The 15,804-nt window shown below is 38.8% G+C and overlaps 1 protein-coding gene across 1 annotated transcript in view; it reads right to left on the bottom strand.

Moving 5' to 3' along the window:
- LOC104963966 (voltage-dependent N-type calcium channel subunit alpha-1B-like) overlaps positions 1-15,804 on the bottom strand; it is a 38,607-nt gene that overhangs the window by 8,781 nt on the left and 14,022 nt on the right. The window contains exons 10-16 of the mRNA XM_010792663.1: positions 12,267-12,372; positions 12,040-12,147; positions 11,013-11,122; positions 10,201-10,367; positions 9,606-9,738; positions 9,400-9,510; positions 5,057-5,318 (exon numbers count right to left, since the gene is read on the bottom strand). Coding sequence (XP_010790965.1) covers positions 5,057-5,318; positions 9,400-9,510; positions 9,606-9,738; positions 10,201-10,367; positions 11,013-11,122; positions 12,040-12,147; positions 12,267-12,372 — 997 coding nt within the window. The remainder of the gene's footprint in view (positions 1-5,056; positions 5,319-9,399; positions 9,511-9,605; positions 9,739-10,200; positions 10,368-11,012; positions 11,123-12,039; positions 12,148-12,266; positions 12,373-15,804) is intronic.

Here is a 15,804-nt window from a genome sequence, read left to right as displayed (position 1 = left end):
AAAAACAAACATGCCCTGTTGTCTCAAGAAAAAAATGCAGAAGGAAACATCCATGTAAACTCAGTGTGCTGCTCTGTGATGCTAGTTTAAGCCAGATACTTGGCATCTCATCTTCGGTGCAAGTTCATCAATGTTTGGGCTCAGGCTCTGAGCTGAGGAGACCCTCAGGATGGAGTGAAGGTGTGCGTGCAATATACCGGTGGGCCAGATCTAATAGTAATTTAAAATGATCCTGCGGCCAAAATTAAATCCACCAAGGGCCTGATTTGGCCCCCGGGCCTTGAGTTTGAAACATGTGCACTACAGGAAAGGGAATACCTCTAAAAGCGTAATACAGCCTTATTTAATGGTGTGTACAGTTCTGTCACTCACTATTGCCACTATACTACTCTGAAGCGAAGTGAATTCTGTTTGCTCTTTTGTTCAAAAACACCAAAACTCAATTCTTCATATCAAACAAGAAGATGCTAAATTACAGCAATTGGCTCATGTTAAAACCCTAGTAATTATGCATTCAGTTTGGATTTACATATTTTGGATCTATTTAATTCCAAAATCAGAGGTTTTATTGGCATTATGGCCATTTCTCATTGTGTCTACTCCTGACGTTTGATTCACAGTAATTCCAAAGCAAATTTGCATGGTGGTGGGTGTACAGCTTCACATCTATTACATTTAATATATACAGTATATAGGCCAAACCGTTATTGACAAAGGAAATACAATACATACTCAACATTTCAACTGAACATAAGCCATGGTCAAATTTGGTCGGATTTGGATGGATAAATGTTTATCTTATCTTTCATAAAATCATACAGAGCTTCGTGCAACATCTTTACTCAAGTACTTGAAAAATGCTGCCAAACACTGAGGCCATGCAGACTATTCTAGCAAGTGTTAAGCGGAACCTGATGTCTAATGCGGTCAGACAAGGACTCTGCAGCTTTTAAAGCCTTAACACGAGTTGAGTGATGATGACAACAGTAAAGAGAGCATGGTATTAATTCTGGCAGCGACTGAACTTGAGCACACCATTACAGTTTACTTTTAATAACCCCCAGTCACATCCAAACAAGTAACCACTTAGTGTCAGTTGAAGCAGGCTGAGACTGCCAAGGCACACANGATGTGATTTTTTTATTTTTTTTAGTACGTTCGATATTAAGTAGGTAAATTAACTCAAACACGTCTCCTTTTCTAGCAAGCAGCAAAATAATTTTAACATGACGTGTTTGAGTTAATTTACCTACTTAATATCGAACGTACTAAAAAAAATAAAAAAATCACATCGCAGCATGCGCATATCGCGGTTATCGCCATGACACGATATATCGTTCAGCCCTAACTTGCACCCAAGATGAGATGTCAAGTATCTGCTTGAACTAGCATCACAGAGCAGCACACTGAGTTTACATGGATGTTTCCTTCTGCAATTTTTTTCTTGAGACAACAGGGCATGTTTGGTTTTTTCTTTGAGGGAAATAGTTTTGTTGAAGCTGTTGGCCTGTGGGAAAAAAGGAATCATAAGAAATGACTCTGCAGATATAGCCATAAGAAATGAATGCAAATGATTATTTCATGTTTAATGTTGTTTTTATAGGCAATCATTTAAGCTTTGTTAGTTCCAGGTTTAATATGTGCAATAAGTTCATTTAAAAAAATTCTGCAATAAACATTGAACCAGTCCGGCCCTCGATTAGTACCGTTTTTGATTTTAGCCCACAGTGTATTTGAGTTTGACACCATTGATCTACATCATCCATTTTTTATTTATAAAAATACATATTATTCAGTCAGTCTTAGATTAAAGCTACTCTGTGGAGTTTTTCAACACTAAGGAGCCATGTTTTTACATAAGGGTACCCATTTAGAACTGTAGTAAACACCATGAAAACTAATAAAGAAAAAGAATAAAAAGAAGGAGATAAGATAAGGTAAAAAAGTCCTTTTAAGCTTAGTTTCCATTCATTCAAAGAGGATTTTTGTAAAACATCAGATCACAATTCGGTTCTATACAAGACATAAAGTTTAGTTTGATGCACAGATGAAACTTTGAACATATATTTCAAAGCCAATATGTATATGATTTAGAGTAACATGCTGGTGGAATTGCTAACACATATTGTACATGTTGCTTTCAACTATTTGTGGTGGTGTTATTTCCCTGGGGGATGTCAGAGTCAGAAATGTTCAAAGTGCACACATAAGGACTTTGAATGAAAATCAACTAGGTCTGTAGAAAAACCTTAGTCACCATTCCTCAGGCGATAACCGTGCTTTCAATTTATAGTTTTTCTATAGACTTGGCCTGCAACACCAATAATACACACTCCATCAATCCAAAGAATGTAAACATCATCATCAACATCCAGTTTTAGTTTCACGAGACGTATCATGTTTTTGTGATGTGTAATGTCATCCCACAATATTTCACTACACCTCTAATTAAAGACAAATGGCTCGTCTATGTTTGTCTGTATGTGTGTGTGTTTTTATCTAGTCTTTGGGTGTGTGGCATAAAGCAAAGCACTGTGGAAGAAACAACTCTCTTCAGCGCTGGAATGACTCCAGTTTTTTTAGATTAAAACCGCGATGACAGAAACACAGAAGCCTATTCATCATTGTGATGTGTCAGATCTGCCTCGAGAACGACAAGCTTTGAGGAGTGAAACTCTCCCTCTGCTCCTCCCAGTTTAATAGATGTACAGAGGGCTGTGGGATGTTCTGCTATCTCACCAAGAGGTACCCATAAATCCCTGGGCTGGACCTGTCCACTGTGGCCTTTTATCTCGGCAATAAAGCCCAGCTGCTGCCCTCCAGTGTTAACACAAAAAACACCCTGCCACCCGCTCTCAGGCTCTAATCGCTCTAGCAGACGACCCCTGATGGCAAACAAAGAAAACAAGTATTACATTGTGATAGAGAATTATTTCACTAGTCACCTTCTATTAATCCTTCACTTCTTTCCTTGCCTCAGCTCATGTTTCTCTGTCTGTACAGGCAGCAGGCATTTGGCCTTGAGTGCCCTATTGGATGAAGTTTAGCTGGCGCCTGTTTTCTCAGGATCTCTCCATCAGTTGTGTTAAGAGATGACATCCACCTTACTTGTGAATATGCATAATGCAAGGTTGTCAACATTGTCTCCTTCAGATAATGATAGGATTTCATTATGCAATATGCTCTATACGTTAGAGACCAAGGCCTCTGGAAGCTGTTACTATTAAGAAATGTAACTGGTTATGTCTGTCTGTCTGTCTGAGTGAGGGTTTGATAACTACCTTTCTGTGGGTAATAATAGCCATTTAGGGGAAAGAGTTGTTTTGGCGAGAGGCTCTGACACTACAGTGCTAGTGTGCTACAGCAAATGGCCTTTTCCATTCTCCCGCTGTAAATTCCAATAAATCAGTGTTCAGTGACATCAGTTCAAAGCTCTCCTGTTTTTTTTTCTTTTCCTCAAACTAATATAAAACATCATTGTAAACGTTATTTACTTCTGCATATCAGTTTGAAAATATTTACTGATGTGCATTTATGGACGCTGCGAAAAGCTGTCCCAAAACCTCACACTGATGGAAAATAATAAACAAACATGGACAGTGTGAAAAGAATGGTATGAAGTTACTGATTTGTTTTAACAAAATGGGTCACTGTTTCTTTATACAGTAGCTGACACAGCTGAATCTGACTTGTCTAACCATAACCATAAGTGCACCAACATATGTGCTGGGTTTCGGATGATTTTGCTCAGAACTAGACTGTACACAACACAGGCAGTTTGTACTGTTGGTCTTAAAACAACCCCATATAATAAAAAAGGGGTACCACAAGGTTCTATGCTGGGTATCTATACTCTTGACAACAGCATTAAAATCACAATCCACCTTTAAAAGGTCTTTAGACATCTCTGCATAATTTCAAGCCCACACTAAAAGCTGGCAAAGCAACATCTGTTTTATTTTCAATAACCATTGATTCCAATTTGCCATCCCATCCATAAATTAGGACAACCTTTTATCTTAGTGTGTGAAGTCAGTGGAGCTCAGTCTACATTTGATAAATACAACTGTTAAGAGTCATGGGGAACAAAGGGAACTACTTATAGAACAAAAAGGAACAGAAATCCCCAGCAAAGCAGATTTTCCTTTGAGAGCTCACAACTCTCTGTGCTAATCAGATGGAAAGCCTGACATGTAAAATCCCTGGATGAAGCGCAGCAGAAACCCCTTCACCTACATAACCCGATCATGGAACCTTAATCCTATAAAGAATGTCTGCAGCTACGATGAGACGTCAGAGTAATCTACAAGGAAAGCCTGGCCTGCCATCGCTGTCTCTCCATTAGTGGTGCCAAGTTTCTAAGTTTATCGCTGTATTATATGAATAGCCCAGTCAAAATAATGAATCTCTCAACAACCTATAATAAGCCACTTCATTTACTTCTATCACACTTTAATACCTTGACTATTAAGCTCTATTTGATGACATTCGGTCAAATGTTTTACACTCATATTAGCGTTGTAGACAGAGCGTGTGAAGCAAGACTGTAACCCTTTTTTCTGTGTGGCCACTACTGTTACAGTAATTACAGGATAGCGGCACATTGAATCTCCCTGCTGCATTGTGAGCGTTCCAGTGGCATCTAGCTGTGACGTTGCAGATTGCAATCAACTGCATACCATTCTGATTACCCCTCTCTTTTCTAAGCGTTATGAAGAACCCATGGTGCCCGTTAGGTAACACAAAAAGACGAGAAGCCCTCTCTAGCGCCAAAGTTAGTTAGCCACCTCTCAAACACAAGGTACTCCTTGAAACATATTCTGCTTCATAATCCATTTACATTTCCAAAATCAATAAGGTGCAATTTTGAAGAGGACCTCAAACAATCAGATGAGACCATACACTCCGAAAGCAAATGTAACTCAGATGAATTTTCTCATAGAGAATTATTAGACAATCCAAGTATAAGGCCCTTTCCTATTGGCTTCACTTTTACAACAAATGGGGAGCAATACATTCATTTTTTTCTATCATCTATGCCGTGTTTTTGTCTCACCAACTGTGCTGGATGGCTGCACTGATCCAGCTCTATCCAGAGACTTCTGCTTCTTGTCTTTATCTTTCTCCCTGCGTCTATGGCAGCGGTGGTGGTGGTGATGGTGGTGGGCTCTGTCCTGGTCCTGGATCTGACCTGGGCCCGTCGGGGACTGAGCCAAGCCGGGTCGTTCCAGGGCATACTCCCTCAGCCCGACCTCCTGGTAGTGCTGCGGCATCAGCGAGGAGGCCGAGCGCTTGATGGGACTCAGGTCCACAATCGGCTGAGAGGGTAAAGAAACATGATGATGAGTAGGAAGAAAAGAAAAGGAGAGGGGCGGCTGTGGTGGTTACACCAAAACCACTTAGACTGGATCAACAAAATAGCCACAACACACAAACGACACAACCAGTGCACGGTTGTCTTAAGACTGACGTTCTACCCGTTCTTCTCTACGCACAGATGTAAGAATAAAGTGAGAAGAATGAACACAAATCTGTGACAAAACTTGAATACTTACCGTTACAGCACTTCTGTAAGCTAGCAGTAATCTCTGCTAGTCAACAAATGAGGGGGGTTGTGGACATGGGCCTTTGTAGCATATGTTGACTTATTTCTGACTTAAGTTTACTTTTCTGTAGCAGCTAATACTTGCTTATTTACCAAAAGGATGATTCCACTAAAACATGTAAAGATGTCATACTAAATATAATTCAATATTGTTTTTATCACTATGACTCACTTGGATGATGAGTAACCCATCTCCCATATCACATTGTTTTAATATAGTCATGTGATATTGTTATTAAAAAATAAGAGATGGATTATGTTTGGCTTTAAGTATTCAGTGGTGACTTCCCTTAAAATCTTGCATAAACCAATCATTCTCCATAGATGTATACTGGCACTAATGCTTTGAGGACATTGACCTTCACCCCACCTCATCTGGTCTGACTGACAGTGCAACCAGCAGGCAATAGACTGATGTAAGAAGGAACTGGAACAGCAGCTAACTTACCACCCCACCTGGTGGCTACTGCATGGATCATGTCTGATTATCTTAGGGAATTGTTTTTCTTTCATGAATTTAGTTTCCAAAAGTATCAGTACATATTCAGACAGCTTCACATTGCGTTGAAAGTGCATCTATGTCAAGTTATTATAGGAACTTTGGAAAGCCAGTATATAACGCAGACTATATTTCATTAACAGACATATTTAGAGTGGTTGTGCTGTTCCTCATGTTCCCACCTCACAGCCTGGTCTGTAGCTATAGTCAGAAACAACAATATCACAACACTTTGGAAAATATCCATGTTAACAAGTCATTGTATATAGTATGCAGTCTTAAAATCTTAATTATCAGTTGAATTGCTTGAATTGCTAGTAAAATAAACCCCCCTTTTCTTTCAAACTACTAAAAGGAGTCTGAAAGTGAGGTTCAGTCAAAGGGTCAAGTGATAAATTAGACTTTGCTTTTGTATTTGTGTGCTCCAAAAAGATTTTAAGACTGAACGTAACATCAAATGACCGATAAGGTTAGACGTATTTTATGGTTTAGTTAGAAGAAAAAGATAAAAATAGTTATTTCAAAGCAAGAAAGCAGCAGTACTGTCTCCGCCTTGTTCCAAAATCACACACAGACTCACAAAAAGACACTACTACATAATGAAACTCACATCCAGTACACACCACCACATTTTACTGAAGTGTAATACTGTACTGTAATGCAAATATATGTTTTTCGATTCCATGTAATGACAGGAATATACTGTATATGTAGGAGGATGTGAACTCTGCACTGATATGAGAGGAACGCATGGAGGCAAACACAGACATGACAGAAGAAGAAGAAGAAGAAGAAGAAGAGGGTGTAGGAGGAGACGAGGAGAGGAGGAGAGAAGAAGAAGTGAAAGAGTGAGGTGGTACAACAGGTGGTACATACTGCCAGGTGGGTCCCAGGGGCGTGGCGAGGGTGGCTCCGCTATCAGACAGCACACACAAGAGGGAGGTGGGCAAACATTAGCAGTGGGCATCAAATCAGAGAGGGAGGACAGAAGAGGAGAGAGGAGACTCAGGAAGCATGAGGCTGGTGAAATTCTGTATTTAATTATTAACAATAAATACTATGACAAGACCAAAATCAACACTGTGTTTATCCTTGTAATAAAAAGTGTCAAAGACTGAGACACGTATTTCCTCCATCTGCCAAAAAGCTCACCTGTTTCCCAAAAACTATTAAAACACATTGTTGGGCCAGACTGGGTAAAATGCTACTTTATTACCATGAAGGCATTCACATTGTTTGCTCAAACATACTCTATGCTGTTAAAATAGTAACTGACGGACTGGAGTTAAGACAGGAAAAATGCGGATTGAAAGATTTCCCTGACAAATATGTTTTTTCTGTCTTATTTGTGTAACATTTGCTAAAAACTAAAGTGCCCAGCTTTTCTATGAAATAGTCAAAGTTAAAATCTGAAAGATATCAGTGTTGTTCTCTTTTACTGCCCTGATGAAGACAAACAATGTTTCATCCGACTTGTCATTAAAGCTCTTTTATTTGTTTCTCCACCATAGTAACTGTTAAAATACAAGTATACGACTTCAAAAACGATTGAGTTAAAGAACATTCCTGTTGTGTTAGCTCCATATCCCCCACTGGGTCATGGAAAACAAATACAAAGGTGCATTTATACCAAAACACGGTGGTCCTGACATCAGCCATTGTGTGTCCTGAGTTGGTTAGACATTTTTTACCCATCAATATCACCACTAGCTCTAATACTGCAAATGCATTGGGCTTCCATTAGTGGTTCCATTAGTTTAAATATTTACATAAAGAAGGACTTTACACACTGCTGGTTTTGGTCTTGTTATGGCATTTGTTGATAATGAAAAAATATGTGGAATAAATGCAGCCTTTTTCTTGAAAAGAGAATAGAAAGAGTAAGAGGTCAAAATGCAACATAAGGAAAGCACATGTTAAGTGCGTTGGGACAAAAACACAGAGAAGCTAACAGACAGGTGAGACGGTCCAGGAGACAGACAAGTGACAGACAGAAAAATCATCCTGACATGAAACAAATATGCAACAGACAAGAGCCGCTGGTAACTCACAGAATGACAATGAAAGTTAAACAAGTATCAGAAGACAGTAAGTGAAACTCATTTAAATCAAGGGATATGCTCAGATGATTAATTAGAATGCAGTTGAGTTTGAGTATTGTATGAACTATAACAGAATATGATAATAATCCAACCGAAGACATTTAAAACATTATAAAATAACATCCATAAGATATCTAAGATAATTATCTCACTCTGACATTAATGCATGTTATGTGTTAACATGCTCAGGATACCTCGATGAGGTTCAATACTTACTGTAACATGTGGAAACAGTATCTGTAATCGATCAAATTATTTTCATTCTCAATACAAAAGGACTTAATGAATTAAAACACTGTGGATATGGTGGAACATTTCAATTTTTGGGACTACTTCATATGATAAGCCTCATAACCCTAAACGCAGAACGCAGAACACTTCTCATAAAACCCTAAAAGATGGAAAAAAGTATTTTTTCCCCTAAATGCAAAATAAATATAAAAAAGTCTGTCCCTTTGTGTACATTTGTAAAAGTTGGCACACTGTTTAACCAGCATTTGATTTGTTTTGTGTCTTTTCATAACTTTATTATACAAATCAACACATTCACGCATCCTTTGCCGAGTCGATCTCTATCCACACTGTGGATATGGTGGAAAATAATATTTAGATTTTTGAGACTACTTCATATGATAAGCCTCATAACCCTAGCTGCACACGGTACTAAACGCTGAGCATCGAGTGTGGTATTGATCTTCTGGTGCAACCCTCAAAAAAAATGGAAAATAGGTATCTTATCCCCTAAATCCAATCTAAATATCAAAAACAGTCTGTCCTTTTGTGTACATTTGTAAAAGTTGACACACTGTTTAACCAGCATCAGATTATTTTTTTGTGTCTTTTCATAACTTTCTAATACAAATCAAATCAACACATTCAGGCATCCTTTGCTGAGTCGATCTCTATCCTGAGTTTCCTCATCTGTGATAAATGTGAAGTTGTCAGAGAGGAGAGGTGGTGCGGGGGTCAGCAGGAGGATGAACTGATGTGGACTGACGGAGCAACAGAGAGGCTCACCGCTGCTTCACTAAAGGGCTACCACTCAGTATTGCGCCAGCCTTTTTTCAGCCTACCTCATCCACCTGTTCAACTGCCAAACACGAACATTTCTATCATTTTGTAAGTCATGTTTTACACCTCAGAAGCCACTGTTAGATGATTTCTCAGGTATTCCACGCCGCTGTAAAGCTTACGTAGTACTCAGCGTTGAGTCTGGGCAGAGAAGCCGCTCTGCAGTGGCCCTCCAGGCTCGGATATGCCTCTGAGTCAGAAACGTCCTCCACCTTCGTCAGCTCAACGAATTCCTGCATGAAAAAAGAACATGTAGTACAGTGTATGGGGTTAACACAGAACAATATAATGTAAAATAATATTTGAAGATAGAGTTTCCTTGGAGTACCTGAGGTCTGGTGGTGTAGGGAACATCCTCTGACTGGCCTCTCTGTAGTTTCCTCCGGACTTTGGGTCTCTGTTGTGCCATCTGAGAAACGTCTCCGGACTGGGAATGTTTTATGACCCTCGTCTGGTTTAGCCTGTTTACAAAAACACAAGAGCTCTGACTGTAATATTGGCAGCTAAACAGCATGAAGGATCATATTTAAACTGAGGAAACACCTTTCTTAGTGTCAGTCTAAACTGTTTAATAATGAAGATGGTTTCCCTTTTTTTCATTTCCACGTGTTAAAAACAGAAGTAAAAATAATAAACGAATTGAACACAATTCCTATATATTGCTAAACATATTGTCTTGTACCTAAAGATTATTTTACATTAGGAATACAAAAAAAAGCTACACATATGTTGTGGATATATTTTGTTTCTTCTGTATAAGACGTATCGTACGGTAGCCCTGAGAGGAAAGTCAGAATTTATTTTTGCTAAATTAAGTCTAAACAGGACTAAAAGCATATAATTGTCCCTGCAGGTGAGTTTTCATTTCTCTAGGCACTGCAAAAACAAGGTGAACACAGAATATATGTGTGACAGTTACTTACGCTGTGTCCCTGCTGATGGAGGGGATGCTGGTACTGGGCAGTGCCACTAGCTTGGTTTCTGGCGCAGGCTGGGAGGGGCTGGGCTGTTTGGGGAAGGGGAACGTTGGTTCTACTTCCTTTATCTGAGTGAGGGTCAGCACGGGACGGAACAGCGTCCCGAGTTTACTCTGCAGGACAGATTGACAACGTTTATACACACTGAAAGAGATCCGTTCTTACAAAAGGTCAAATGTAGTTTTACTTAAATGAAAAATAAAAATCCTCTTTCTATGTATTTTTATTTAGTCTCGTATTCAGCTTTCACAACTCAATTTGGTTGAAATAAGTTTCCCTTTATTTGAAAAATCACATCAATGATGCATGTTGCTGAATCAGTCAAAGGTAATCTCTTAAAAATAGTTTATATATATATAGTTATATATGCACACGTGTATATAAAGCAATCTCATCCAGTTATAAAATGTATTGTACGTTTTCTTTCTCAATTGTACAATACAGATTATGACTAAAACACAGTCAAGATGAACATACAATAATCAATTACAATATTTTCCAATCACCAAAAATCCAAATAGGTAAACAAAAAAGACTTGAGAATTTCATGAAACTATGACATTTGGGCTACCACAAAGCCTGATTATGAAACAAGGTATTAGACTTACATTTGGTTTGATTCAGGAGTGTCTTAAATGAGACTATATGGAATTAACTGAAACTGTAGATGATGCATCTGCTCCTAAAATACAGTATAATGGAGTTATATCTTGTTATTCTTGATTCAGTCAGCACTAGAACTTCTTATCACGCTGTACCTGAGGTAAGCCTGTGTTGTTCTGCTGCTGGAGTCTCTTGGCACAGGTCTGCTTGTAGTAGTCAAAGATCATCAGAGCTGCGTAGACCTTCCCCACCGTCAGCTCGTTGTCTGGGGGAGAGGGGAGAGGGGAGAGTTAGAGGCAGTTCATACAGGTGGCCAGAAGATGGCGCCATGTGATCAACAACATAGGTCTCAGAGAGAGCCACAGATGTGTGTAAAGGATAAAATGTTTTTCACAGAGAAAACTATTTCTGACAGCCTTAGAAAATAGATCACAATAATTGTTTTGCTTCTCCATGCTTCCATAGATTATTTTATATTATTTAAATAACAGATAACAATGAGTAGATAGGAGGGAACATTTTTGAAATAACCACCATGGCCCCTAGTAGACACACATAACAACACAACTGTGTTGCTCTGTGTGGGGGGGTCTACTAGGGGCCATGGTGGTTATTTAAAAAATATTACATTTAAATACTTTTCTTTTTTAAATACCTCTTTTTGTTAAATACCAACTATCAGAATCAGAATCCTTTTATTAGTCCCACAGAGGGGAAATGTACGTTGTTACAGCAAAAAAAAAAAGATTAAAAAAAAGTTAAGATATAATATAAAATATTATAAAAAATGTAAAGTTACACAATTTACAAAATACACATCCTGTAACAGTTCTTAGGATTGAGCAGCCAGGTATATATTGCATAGTATATGTGCAATATGTGCTATATATATATATATATATATATATATATATACTAGGGGCCATGGTGGTTATTTCAAAAATATACATATATATATATATATATATGCCGATAATAACTGTGCAATATATACCTGGCTGCTACATCTTCAGAACTGTTACAGGATGTGTATTTTGTAAATTATTTGTATTTAATATGTTCTTTATGCATGCTTCTTAGTTAACATTAAGCTGTCTTTGGCTCTTTTCTGCTGTAACAAATGTACATTTCCCCAGGTATTCTGATTCTGATTCTGAAAGGGTCAAGTGGACAACAACTCACATTTGGGTGGGGTCACCAGCAGGTCGACGGTCTTCTGCGACAGGTTGGGCCACACGCGGGCGATCTCCCGCTTCAGGTCAGCGTCGCAAAGATGCTGCGCCAGGACCCCTGAGGATGGGCCCACAAACATGTCACATGTCACTCTGCACCACAGCCTTCACAGATTTAAAATCAGAGCCATCAGTCCAGCCACGAGGCATTCTGGATCTGTAGTTTTTGGCGCTCACCAGAAGCCAGTTTGATCTCCAGCGCCGTGCGGATCAAGGCCATCAGCGTGGAGGTGAAGTGCACCGTCTTGTCCTCCGCAATGGGCATGTTCATCCTCACCAATCGCTGAGAGTGGTGGGAGCAAAGAGGAGGGACCATGAATCAGGAACACAGAACCAACAGCACATTAGAACTGAGGCTGGATTAAATAAATAACTACAGTAGAAATTAGTAGTTTTAAAACTAATTCTTATTCTTTAAATAATAAATGAATGAATGATTTTGGTCTTAAATGATGTCAGTTTGTCATCAGTCACCCTACCAGTAACAGTTACCATAAAACAACTGGTGGAAAACCCCTATATAGTTACGAGTAAGGGTTGCAAGGAGTGACTATTTATATTAACACATTTTGGTTCTGATGACCATCTTTTGTCTTTTAGTCTACAAAAAATAATGAAAAAAGTCCATCCCAACTTTTTATTTCGTTAGTCTGACCAATAGGGTGAATCCCAAAGATATTTAATGTACATGATATGAAACAGAGAAAATCATCATATTGTCACATTTGAGAAGTTGGAAGCACTGAATCTTTGATTTAAATCTAAATATTTCATAATAATAATAATAATGATTTAATTTAAGTTTCCCTAAAATGTCTTCTAAATTAGCCAATGCATCTTTTTAAGCCAATGTAAAGGTTTCTGCCAGGGTGCCCACCATACACCTTGTTTAAGCTGAGAGCAGTATGAATCCATGAATGCATGGAGTTTAAAGCTGCTGCTGCCGTTGCCCTGAGACTTTTGCAAATCCATCGAAAGCATAGCCTTTTCTGCTAAAAGCTGAAATATGATTCCCTTGCGATGCTTACCACTGTGCGCTCAGAGAACATGCTAAGCTCTCACTGCTGCTGGAGAAATGCAGCAGCACGTTTTTGTTCTGAAAATAATGACTTAGAAGAGAAACAGGGAGGTTGCTGCTGGACAGGATCAAACTGTTACTGTACTTAAGACGCCAACAAGATAAGGTCTCATCTTTACTCACATGTCAGATGTAGACTGACTGAGTTATGGGTGGCTGTAATCTCTGCTCCTCTCCAAACAAACTGTACGGCTACACTGTCAAAGATAGGGTGGAAATCCACATTCATTGCTCGTTGTGAAAATGTATTTTTAAACACTGTGAGAGATCCCTCCTTAAGTCTGCTAAATCAAACTGCTGAGGCCTTTCATTAGCTTTAACTGAACTTTAAAATGTGTGCACAGAATGAAGATTGTTCAGGAAAATGATATAGTGTCGTTAAAATAATGAAATTCTTCCATTCAACCATTTCCTATCAATGTATGTCCTGAAAAATGAAACCTGAGTTGGTTTTAGAACATTATTATTGTCAACAATTTTGATAAGGATTGAGTAATTTATCAATCAAACATCTACCATTTCTCCAATGTGAGGATTTGTTGCTTTGCTTCTGGTTTATATCAATAGAAATTGGAAATCTTTGGACTTTTTTCTGACAGTTTGTAAACGAATGGATTTATTATTTAATAAAAAAAAGACTTGCAGCCACAGAGGCTTATATTTATTTAACCACTATTTCTACATTGGACTTCAGAACTCAAAATGCATCAGGCATTAGTTTTGTAAAAGTAAAAAGCTATCAGCATAAATCCACACCATGCAGGGCTTTGGATCAATGCTTCATTAAAATGATTCACACACACACACAAAAATACACACATGCATGTTTGAGTTAGTGCAACACATTGACAGTGAGGCAGGGGGGGCGGGTAGACACATGTGCTGGATATAGAACTTCTAATTAAAAGAAATAAATGAAGAGCCGAAGGCGGAAGAAAAGACCATCAGAAACATTTGAATAAAAAAAGGAGAAGGGTAGCTGATGCTTTCCATTCTCTTTAAGCCGAGATGAGGGGACAGACACAAACATACAAGATGAAGGGATGGAGAGATGAGAGGAGGAGGATTAACTGGAAAGCATCTATGCATGTGAGTCTTCCATCCTTTCATAGAGAGTAAGAATGACAATTGCAGATCTTGAGCATCAGAAAAAATAGAAACATGAAAAAACACCTATGCATGCTTGACCCCACACACACACACACACACACACACACACACACACACACACACACACACACACACACACACACACACACACACACACACACACACACACACACACACACACACCTTCAAGCAGGGAAGTTAGAGGAAGGAGAGGAAATAAATCCCTAGAGAGGGTGAAAGAAACATCATCCAAAGCAGAGAGTGAAGCTTAGGCCTGAAGACAGAACGTGGAAATGGAAACAAGAATGTGACGAGGAAACTGTGACTGTCAGGGGAAGATGTGTTCATAAGGGAGGGAGGGATGGAGGGAGGGAGGTTAACAAAGTGGTGGATGGCGAAATATAGAAAAAATATAGATGGACATTTTTAACTGGGGCGAGGGCAGGACTGCCTTAAATGTGATTCATGTGGACAGCTGCGTGGGCGCACGGCAACCATTCACATACTGTAAAGCCAGCATGCTGAGAGGTAAACAGCTGGCTCAGGGACTACCTGAGGATCGTTGACTCTACTCGAAGAAAAGTCTTATATTTAATCATGAAATAAACTATTCAAGTCAGAGCAGAGGCTGCTGAGGAGACGGGGAGAATGTTTTTAAATGACTAGCAGTGTTCACCCAATAATGATCGTTGAATACAGAGCCTTAACTAAATAGCTGGGTCCTTTCCAAAACGTTACACCTCATTTGATTTATAGTTTAGTCCAATGATAAATCTCTTTTTAACGCTGGGTTTGGTCGCAACCAGCCGCAGATTTCCAGAGACATTGCATGCCAGATTGCACTTTACAGCTGATTTGGTGTGCAAATCAAGTCAGGGGATCCCACTTGTTTTAGCATTCATCCTCTGGGGACCATGAATTTCATGGCAATTTACTGAGACGGTTCTGCCCATTGTTTGAAAATGAAATATCTTTTTTTTACCGGTTATTTGACAGGGTGCATCTTAAAAGCTACAGTCATTTCTTTATCTCACAGATTTCTAAAGTCTGTTAAGAAGAAAAAACGATTTGGTTAAGACCAAAGTTATAAATCTTTGGCTGTGGGAATATAAGGTCTTGCCGTGCAAATATTTAATCACTTTATGTAGACTTCTGTGAGTTCACAAAATAACATTTGAAGATGCAACCTGGTGATCGATAACAGGTAAAAAAATATAAATACATTTACCCCTAAGGTTTACATACAAATCCCGGAGTAACATACTTTCCTGAAGTCATAAATGGGGGTTTGTCTCTACCTCATCCCGTGAATAACTGGCTACTAGACATTACACTTTCAAGATGCCCAAAAACAAAACCTACAAGCTATAAAGAGGCTCACTAAGAAGTCAAATATTATGGTTTTAACCTCTGATCTATTTGTATTTATCTGTAACATGGCCCTGTTGTAGATTAAATGCACAAAACCCTGGCAGCACAAGGCCAGAGCGTCACAGAGGAACAGAAAGAACAACACAACAGCAGGTC

This window comes from Notothenia coriiceps, unplaced genomic scaffold (genome assembly GCF_000735185.1).
Source record: "Notothenia coriiceps isolate Sejong01 unplaced genomic scaffold, NC01 NC01_scaffold00036515, whole genome shotgun sequence".
In the NCBI taxonomy this organism is placed as follows: domain Eukaryota; kingdom Metazoa; phylum Chordata; class Actinopteri; order Perciformes; family Nototheniidae; genus Notothenia; species Notothenia coriiceps.
The sequence above is the reverse complement of the archived record's forward strand: the minus strand, read 5'-3'. Positions and strand labels throughout refer to the sequence as shown.